We start from the raw sequence: 11,060 nt of genomic DNA, 5'->3' as shown, positions 1-11,060 counted from the left end.
TAAGATATCACTAATCTTAAGTGATATCAACGGCCATGGCTGTAAACCATAGCCTTAGATAAGCGAAATAATAAAATATTTATAATGTTTTCTATGCATACCGAAACGGACGCACTAATAGTCCAACAAAATAATGCGATGTTCGCAGAGAATACACAACGTTCACAAAATGATCAGTCGCTCTTTAATGTATGGTGTCAATCAGAAGAACATTTTCTTCAGAATAATAAATAAGGGACTTAATATGGATAATCAACGGTTGAGTCAAATAATCATCAATATTGAAAATAGATTAGCACAGCTGAAAAAAAACCGAACAACATAAGGGTTAACCGCAAGTGCAAATGAATCACAAAAGAAATTATAAGCAGATAAACTTTTTCAACGGGCTGGATAAGAAACGAAAGAGGAAAACTAACAAAAACCTAAAATGGATACTCCATTATCTCCTCTCTCTGCAAAAATCAAGTGCAAAAACACAAATTTAAAAACCAATCGAAAAACCAAAACCATAACCTCCGGTTGTAGTAGAAGTTTTCCAAATTGTAGTAGGTATTAGGTCCAGTCCTATACCTATTGTATACGTGTGACATTCCAGAGCTAGAACAAAACACTATTGCCACCTTCGCAGATGATACAGCCATACTAGCGATAGGAGACACTAGTGAAGAAGCGACTGATAAGTTGCAAGAATCAATAAACACAATACATACCGAGACCAGAAAATGGCGAATAAAATTAAATAAGACTAAATCTGCACACATTAACTTTTTTTTAAGCCCTCTAAGACATACTGTTATTAATAGTAGATAGAAATTTTTGCAGGATTTTAATTCTCCTAAAAGCCAAACTCTCATTATTTAAACTGATTTTTATATTTCTAATACGACAATTAAAATTGTAACTGATTTAAATATGCGTTTTTACTGGAGTAAACCTAAAAATAAATGCAGAATTAACAAGAAAAATGTAAATGATATTTTTTTATATAAATCGACGGATTCTGTATAAAAAGCAAGTACTTGGTTGCATTTTCATCCGCATCGTTTTACTACAGTATTGATTAATCGTATTAATGGTCGGTTGGTGGTTTTAATTAACGGATATTCTATAATTAGTTGACATTGCAAATTGTGGCTGGTCGAACGTGCATCCACCGCTTTGCTTGCGGTAAAATAAACTCGACCTTAATACCGCTTGGTCCACCGGTACACATCCAATGAGATTTTTACTCTACAAAAGGAATTGGACGGCGACGTTAAAACGGTAGGGTACGAATATCTGTTCAATATTTTGGCTCTTACATTTTCGGTTCTAGTAACGCAGACGCATCCTAATGAAGATAAACGTTCTTTACAAATAACTAAATTTTGGATTACTGGATAAACTAATTGTGAAGTAATTTATTATAAAGCTCAAATGGTAATCAAAAAAAAATAATTACTATGTTTAATGATATTTTCAAATTTTTTATAATTCTAGCAAAATATTGATATAATTTTCGGAAACATGTGGGGGGGATGGGGCATCATGGACCATGGGGGTAATGTAAACCACATCGGTTATTTTGTTTAAAATTGGCAACACTGCATCTAGTATCTACTACAAAATATGCGTAGACATCTTATCTACTTTTAGTATGAGTGTGAACGCACGGGGAGTACGTTCAGACGTGTTATAATTAAAAACACGTGTTTCGTCGCTGCTGATCTAAGGAATTTACTACTTTTGACTAAAGATTTCTCGGTAAGTAGACATGATTATTTTAACTTTTTGATACTGTGGTGTTGCTTGTAAAATGTGCTTTTAATAATTAGGATTTGCTTTTGATACGTTGTGAACTGGTACGTTAATTTCCATATTTTTAATGTGTACTACGCATGGGGCAACGTGGACTAGGAGTGGTTCACATTGCCCCATTATATTTTCTTGACACTTTTTTAATTATATGCTTCTTTTGCAGTTAGAAATGGTACGAAATTATGTGAGGAAAACTGAGCAACAATCCTGGTCTCTTGTTGCCTTGAAGAATGCTATCCGGACAGTTAAAGCTGGGGAAATGGGCTATTTAAAAGCTAGTAAAGTTTATGGTATCCCGAAAGCAACGTTAATTCGCAGATGCAAAGAAAAAGTAACAAGAATTTCTCCTGACGAAAAGGGTCTAGGTTTCTACAAAACGGTTTTTACCAAGGAACAGGAAGAAGAATTGTATAATTATATCTTAGATATGGAGAAGCGTTTATACGGAATTACTTTGCTTGATCTTCGTCACCTAGCTTTCCAGTTAGCCGAAAAAAATAACATAGACCATCCGTATAATAAAACAAACAAACTTGCAGGTTTAGATTGGGCGTACGGATTTCGAAAACGGCACCCAGGGCTTTCATTACGTAAACCCGAATCAACATCTGCTGTAAGAGCTGAAGCTTTTAATCGTTACAATGTAAAACAATTTTTTGATCTGTATAAAGCTACTTTGGATTCTAAACATGTCAATCCAACGCGTGTTTTTAACTGTGACGAAACAGGTCTAGGTACAGTCCCCAAATGTAATAGTAAAATCTTGGCGCATAAAGGACGGAAACAAGTTGGACGGCTTACATCTGCTGATAGAAGTGGAATAACAACAGCCGTTATTTGCATGTCATCATCAGGAATCTTCATACCGCCGATGTTAATCTTTGCAAGAAAGAGAATGAAAGTTGAACTCCAAGCTGGTGCACCTGCAGGTTTAATATTCGCCTATAGCGATACTGGCTGGATAAATAGTGAACTCTTTTTAATATGGTTTCAACATTTTCTTCAACAAACGAAACCAAGTGAAGACGATCCGATCTTATTGATTTTGGATGGACACAGCAGCCATACAAAAAACAGAAGTAATTAATTTGGTTAGGGAAAAACATGTACATATCATTTGTTTGCCTCCACATTCCACCCATCGAATGCAGCCAACCGATGTTGGTGTCATGGCTCCTTTAGCACGATATTATGATATGGCATTAGAAAAGTTTCTTAATAACAACCCAGGCAGAGTGGTAACAGCTTTCCAAATCTCTAAAATTTTTGGTGAGGCTTTCTTACAAGCTGCAACACCTTTGACTGCTATTAATGCTTTTAAAAAATGTGGGATAGTACCTTATGATCCCAATATATTTACAGACCTCGATTTTGCACCATCTGCTACGACTGAAAGAGATTTGGAGAATAATAGTTTACCAGTGGCAAGTCAAGATGAGGCAATTCCTTCAACTTCAACTGCAGAGCCTCACTTAAGTCAAGATGAGGTAATTGCTTCAACCTCAGTTGCAAAGCTTCATACTGGTAACGATTTTCAATTGACAATTTCCCCTGCACACAATAGAGCAACAACTTCATTTGGAGCAAACAGTCCTAAAGACATTCGTCCTCTGCCAAAGAGAAGTAAATTAATGAAACCAAAGAGGAAATCCAAAAAAGGTAAAACGGCTGTACTGACATCTAGTCCGTATAAGCTAGAATTAGAACTTGAAATAAACACGAAGGAGGCAATAGAAACTATGAAAAAGGAAAAAGCTAAGAAAAAAATAAATGATGATAAGCACGAAGATAGTGAAAGAAGTAACAAAAAAATAAAAGTTTGTCCTTCCAAAGATGGTAAGGGAAAGAAAAAAAATAAATGTAACCATCAAGTACAAGATGATGGCAATGGTGAAGATGCTGAATGTTTTTACTGTAACGAGTGGTTCTCCTCATCAGCCAATGAAGAAGGATGGGTACGTTGCTCGGCCTGTCTGAAATGGGCTTATGAAGCATGTGCGGGAATAGATCCAGAAGATGATGAAGAATTTCAGTGTGAATTTTGTATTTCTGAATAAATATAACATGTGTCTATTTTTACTAATGTTCTGTTACCGGTTTTGTAAGTATTTTTAATAAAAAAATTCTTTTTACTTAATTTTATTTACCAAACATAGCCATTAGATAATTAAATAGTGTGACTTTCCTCAGTAGTTCACATTGCCCCACCCTATGGGGCAATGTGAACATTTGACATATAGTCAGTTGTCATTTTTTTGTTGAAAATACGTTAAATAAATTATGTTTCAATTGCAACTAAATGACAGTTAAATGTTTAATGAACGTCCCTAATTAATTAAACAAAACAAAATCATTTCTGGTCTAACAGTATGTGCATATCTTCCTTAGATGGTTCACAATGCCCCATCCTCCCCTAATAGAATTTCTAATAAGTAGAGTAAAAAATACAGTGACCTATTATCATGACCAATCCATATATTGTTTTTCTTTTATTGTCTGTTATTTCCTGACCGTGAATTTGCAATTCACGTATTTATATTTATATTATGAAATAAAATTTTTATTGAATTTCTGGGATTGTCAGTCTCTTATAAATAAAACACTTAATTATTGCTTAAATGTTTCGGCTATTTGCCATTCTCAATAAGCACTTTAATTATTTAAAGATTACGTAATACACAATCATATTTTATCTCTGCACAATATGTTTGCCCAATATGTTATATACTTCATCTAATTTACTTACCGTTGCACGTCATTATCATTGACAGAGATCAAAGTTGACATAGTTGCCAAAGTGTAAAAAAATCCTGAATCCATGTTAAATCAAATAGGTCACATAATTATTGCAAAAGTGGATTATACAACAAAACAAATTAATATTTAATGTAAATAAATTGAAACAAAACAAAAGTAAAAAAATAATCTTGTTAAAAACAATTTGAGCCGCTTGTATGCGTCGTATAAAGATGTAAAATGGAATACTTAAACAAAAACAACACTTTTTTCATTACTTATTAACATTAGTCAACACCATGCCAAACATTATGCCAAAATATCACCTTCGTTCGATTACAGTTACAATGTGTTCCGAACAAATGTTCTTCATAAAAACGCTTTATAACGCATTTACACAAATTAAATGAAACATATTATTGTGTATTTCTTTAAATTAACATTAATAGAAATCTTTAAATATTATTTCTACGCGTATATAATGCCAGTGTACTCGGCAAAGTGATTCTAAAAAGGAACACACCTACCGCCTAAATATTTCGTGTTGGTACCATGTGACCTCACGGGCTATGACGCGGATGACGTAAATTAGATGAAGTATATATAAAATAAATTGTAAGGACTGCCGTTTACCATGTATTGGGCAAACACACCAATATCCGCATAGAAGGGTTATTGCACGCAAATATAGTGTATAAACCAAAAAATCAAACACAACATCTGTAGCCAAGCATTCTCTGGAAAATAGCCATTCTTTTGATTATGAAAATGTACAGATTTGGGAAAAAGAACAAAACTAAAACAAAAAATGCAAATATGGTATTCATTCGCTAGCCTGTATAGGCTCCAAGTAGGTCTCATAATTTTGTAATGTGTACTTTCTTACCCCTTGAAAAGTGACCCGTACAATCATGATCCCTAAACCAGTGAAATCCCTAATGAAGACTGAATAATATAGACCAATTTCTCTTAATACTCTAGGTGAAGTCTACGAGAGTATTCTTAAGAAGAGATTCATAGCATTCCTAGAAGAAAACCATAAAATTCCAAAATTTCAATTAGGATTCAGAGCTGAACACTTCTCCCAAAATGCATTAAAAAAAAGCAGCAATCTTCATATCACGCTCAATCAATGAAAAAGGCAAAATAGCCATAGGCATATTCCTAGATGTCCAGAAGACAATTGATCAGGTCTGGCACGTAAGTTTGACCTAGAAACTCCTCCGCTTTAAACTGCCAACCACATTTCTAAAAACAATACACTCATATCTCTCCAATCGTACCATAAAAGTTAGAATCAATGACAAATTCTCCACATCATTTACTTAATAAGCTAGAGTACCTTAAGACTTAATTTTAACGCCAATTCTTTACACAGTTTATAACAGCGACCTCCACTACCCCATTCACTCTTACCGACGCAGTCTCAACTCAACCAAGGCATAGCCATCCTCTTCAGATATCTGAGCACTGCCTGGTTTAAGGACAAAGGCAACCTGATAGAGCTCTATGGAGCTAGATTTCCCTTCCAAAGTTCTCTCACCTACTTGAGAGTTCAATTTGAGAGGAACCTCAATTGAGATACGTAACAAAATCTCACCCTAAACAGAGTGAGATGAAGGGCTACACTCCTAGGAGCTCTGTCAGGCAGATCTTGAGGTACACAAAATAAGACTTTTCTGCACCCCTAAAAAACCTACATTAGACCGATTATTGAATACAGGGCTGTTCTTTACTAAGCAACCGCCAAATACATAAACGCCATCATGACCATAGAACGCAAAATCCTAAGAACGATCATAAGAAGACATGCAGACTATCCGTCGGCATTATTCCACCAACTTGCAAATATACCTACTTTAGAGAGGAGAATTCTAATTCGCGACAAGAGATACGTTCAACATCAGAGCAAAGGAGGTCCTAAAAATATCTTGCCATTGCCTAGTAAACACACTCATCAGACATTCCGCAAAGAAAGTCCCCGTAATCGCGGCCAAACATCTTAATTTTAATGGAAATGAACTTCCTGATGAGTATTTCAAAATCCTAGAAGCGACGTCACTAATACATCGTAGATTCTAACAATCTACAAGTCAAAAATGCTTAAAGTCGTTCCCTAATGTATAGCTGGTAATATGCGAAGGTACCCCTCAGAACGGCATGGCTGACAATCTTCTTTATTTACACTCACACTGACTGACTACTGCTTCTTAGCAAACCACCCGTCGTACCAATCTCTTCCTTCACTGCAACACAAACACAAACTTCTTTCGCAGACTCACGTCTGCTTTTGCCAAATTCTTTCCGTGACAAGGGAGCCCATACCTTGAAAAGGCGCTGCGCCCAAACTGGTTTTAAACAACATTACACTCACTCACTGTAATGTGTATTGTCAATGAATGATCCCTTTTGATTGATTGATGAACACTCTTATTGGCTTAAATTTATTTTGTAATTTGTAATATTTACAGTCCTGAATAAACCTATGAGGAAGTAGTGATTAATAAAGAGCGTCGAAATAATTAACTTCAGATATACAGACTACACAACACTGGTCGCAAATAGCAAGGAATTTCTAGAAACACTAGTTACCAAGGTAACTGAAACAGATAACAGTTCGGCCTCAACTTTAATACTAAACATTTATTTGGTTACCAACATAAAAAAGCAGCAAATTAAATAGCGCATGTAGAAGGAGCTGGAAATTGAGAAAAATTTTTAAGACCCATGCTTTGTTCTAAAACTAAGAATTGCTTTCTTCGTTGCTTCTTATTTTTTATTTTTTACTTTGCTGTACAATCATTTGGTGCTTCACAAGTATTATCAGGATTTTGTGGGTTAATATAACAAACAGTGAAAACAAGAGTCGGTAAGAAATGTGAAATTTTTAATTAGAATATCTTGGTCACGTAATAAGATAACAGCGCTCTGGCTTACTCGAGCTTATCATTATCATCATTATCATCCATCCTTCATTTATCATGTCCACTGCTGTACATAGGCATCCCTTAAACTCCTCCTTGTCCTCTTTACGATTTTGTGCTCGTTGCTGCCAATTTTTGATGATACACCTGATGTCGTCAGCCCAACGAGTAGGTGGTCTTCCTCTACTACGTTTGTCTGCTCTTGGCCTTCAATTTGTAATTTTGCTCGTCCATCGTGAGTCGTACATTCTCGCTACATGGTCTGCCCAGTTCCATTTCAGTTTCGGTATGCCCATTATCAGCAATACTCGCCCTTCTTCGCAGATCTTCGTTTCTTATTTGGTCCCACAACGTCACACCTAGCATAGACCATTTCATTCGTCTCTGTGTCACTCTCAATTTCGAAGTGGTAGTCCGGTAGTCGTAGTTTCCGCCCCATAGGTCATAACCGGTAATAGACATTGATCAAGTACTTTTCCTTTGAGGCCAAATGGTATGTTGGCCCTAAGTGTGTCTCGCAGTTTTCTCGCAGTTATTTATCTTTGGATTTCGCATGTTTGGTTATCTCTGTTGATTCTTATTTCATAATTCAAATACGTATATTTATTTCTCTACCAGTTCTACCACTTTGTCTTGAATAGTTAAATGGTTATTGGGCACCCACCATATTTGTCATAAACTTAGTTTTGGTCAAGTTCATTCTGAGGCCGACCTTCGAACATGCAAATTCCAATTCATTTAACATATCTGTGGCTTCTCCTAAATTATCTGTAATAAGGACAATGTCATCTACGAAACAAAGGTAGTTCAGCTTTTCTTCGTCTATAATTACTCCTCTGTGGACCCAATTGACCATATTAAAGGCATATTCTAATGCCGTTGTGAATAATTTCGGTGACAATGTATGTTGTATGCTACATTTTATTTTTATTGGTTGGATTTTATCGTGTATCTTAACGGTGATAGTGGCATTTTTGTAAATCTTATAAATAAGTTCACTATACCTATGGTAAATCCTGCTGTCACTTATTGCTTCTATAAGGCTGTCTATTTCGATCGTGTCGAACGCTTTATAAAAATCTATGACAGTGAGGACAAGAGGTTTGTTGTAGTCTATAGATTTTTCAATGAGTGTCTTTACTATATGGAGGTGATCATTGGTGCCATAATTTAAACGGAATCCTGCCTGCTCTCTCGGTTGGTAGAAGTCTAATATTTTCTCCAACCCTGATGTCACTAACCGGAGCTTATATTGAATGGTAAAGAACAAGGTAGAAGATAGCCAGAAACACAGAATTTCTAGTTCTCTAGCATTTGGTTGATTGACTGCCTTTTACTATTTACCAACATCCTTAGCACGATGTCTATATCGTGATATTCTATTGAACATTAACCTTTATAAAAAAAATTTTACAAAGTAACTCAACAAATTTTAGCTGCTATACTCTCTGACTATGCCAATACTATAAAAGAAACTGTATTATTTAGTGTTAGAAATACCGTTTTAAAACTAAGTGAAAATAAAAACACCTGCTCCCAGACTGAAAATGGAAAATGTAAAAATCCTGTAATTCTTAAACTGATGACAGAAAGCACTTTCATTTGATAATTCAATGAAAGGTATTGTGTTACAAAACAGATCTACTGTGAGTAATTTAATTTGTTTGATACAAAATGTCAAAGTTTACTTAAATCCTTAACTGCCGTTGCCTTTGTGTTATAAGTAAATTTAAAATTGTAAATAATAAACACGTTTACAGTCAATTAAGAAGGGTATGTAACGTTTAGCTGTTTAGCTAAACGATACATAGCTTGGAAGCTAAACAGTTAGACACTCGCGATATAAGAAGAATATCTACTCTGTATTATAATCAGAAAGCAGTCGCACGCATCGAAAATAGCACAACAAATAAAATTCAAATTAAAAAAGGAGTGAGACAAGGATGTGTGCTGTCACCAATGATATTTAATCTCTATTCGGAAGAAATTATGAAGAAAGCATTGGAGGAAGAAGAGATTGGGATAAAAGTTAACGCCCAACCAATTAATATTATTAGATACGCAGATGATACGGTTTTAATAGCGGAGACAGTAGAAGACCTGCAAGCCATTTTAAACAAGGTAGTCACAGATAGTGAAGAGAAAGGGTTAACAATGAACGTCAAAAAGACGAAATTCACGATTATTTCAAAAAAACAAAGATGTCGTAGATGACGTAGATGATATGTCGAAGATTCCATACTGACAATGGGCGGATATTTCTTGAAATATATGAATCGTCTACACAAATACTCGTTTTGCATCGGCTCGTTATCCGTTAAAAAAACGTATGTTATCAAGACCTCGGAAGCTCTGAAGAAGACATCAATGAAAATCGACGTAGTTTAACCCGGAACACTGTTAAGTTTAATATTAATTATTGTAATAGTATTATTCTAAGTAGCACCAAATGGCACCAAACCAAGTGGTGCTCCAATGGGCCTCACTCTATCTCCAGTAATAGCCAATATCTTTATGAAAGACTTCGAGACCCGAGCACTATCCACATCAATTCTTAAGCTCACATGTTGGCTACAATATGTTGACGATACATTCGTCATTTGGCCCCATGGCAGGGATGCTTTAGTGTCTTTTCAAATCCATCTGAATGGTATACATTCTAGTATCCAGTTCACGATTGAGATGAAAACTGATTCATCCCTACCATTTCTCGATGTTTTTATAAAGAAAAACCAATCCTAAGGTTTTTATTACTCTGTCTATCGAAAATCCACACATACCAATCGTTACTTGCATGCCAACTCTCACCATCCACCTTCACAAATTAATTTAGTCATTAATACCCTTGTCTCCAGATCAATACGCCTTTCAGATGATGCAAGTAGATCCCCTGAGCTCTCTTGTTTAAAACAAGCCCTCATCCAAAACAGTTACCTCGAAAATCACATCAATAGGAGCATCCACAGACATCAATCTCCCACTCAATCTCACCCCAAAGACTCAGACCCTTATCATACGAAAGCTTTTCTTTCTTACATCAAAGGTATCACTGACAAAATCGACAAATTTCTTAAACCAAGAGGAATAAAAACAATATTTACCCCCGAACAAAAACTTTCATCTCTTGTCCGATCAATCAAAGACAATATTCCAAATGAACAGCACGGAGTTTATGAAATTCCTTGTGCAGACTGTCTCCGATCCTATATAGGCCAAACAAATCGTATAATTCAAAATAGGATTTATGAACATTTCATTCCTGTTCGCAATTCCGATTCAATTTCAGCTCCCAGTCAACATTATCTTCATACAGGTCACAAAATTGATTTTGAAAACTCCAGAACCATAGCCCCCATCTGCTTGTATAAACTAAGAGTTATCCGGGAAGCCATAGAAATAGAAAAAAGACCAAATTGCCTTAATAAAAAAGATGACGCCATACGGTTACCTTCTACATGGAGACCTCTCATAAAGATAATATCGTCCCCTCCATCTTCGAATCAAAATCCCACTGCGCCAATCCCCACCCTAACCCCCACCTAGGCCACGTCACCATCGACGATATATATACGATATATATATATATATATATATATATAT

General features: G+C 35.5%; 1 protein-coding gene across 1 annotated transcript; it reads left to right on the top strand.

The window, feature by feature from the left end:
• Window positions 1-1,969: 1,969 nt before the first annotated feature.
• Window positions 1,970-2,887, top strand: LOC140442520 (uncharacterized). The gene has a single exon (XM_072533585.1). It carries the CDS (start codon window positions 1,970-1,972, stop codon window positions 2,885-2,887), a length of 918 nt encoding a protein of 305 aa, XP_072389686.1.
• The last annotated feature ends 8,173 nt before the right edge of the window (window positions 2,888-11,060 follow it).

Source organism: Diabrotica undecimpunctata, chromosome 5 (genome assembly GCF_040954645.1).
Source record: "Diabrotica undecimpunctata isolate CICGRU chromosome 5, icDiaUnde3, whole genome shotgun sequence".
Lineage (NCBI taxonomy): Eukaryota > Metazoa > Arthropoda > Insecta > Coleoptera > Chrysomelidae > Diabrotica > Diabrotica undecimpunctata.
This window is presented reverse-complemented; position numbering and strand designations above follow the sequence as displayed.

Bases quoted from the DNA above. Each gene is read 5' to 3' on its own strand.
- LOC140442520 (XM_072533585.1), top strand. From the start codon at position 1,970: ATGGTACGAAATTATGTGAGGAAAACTGAGCAACAATCCTGGTCTCTT.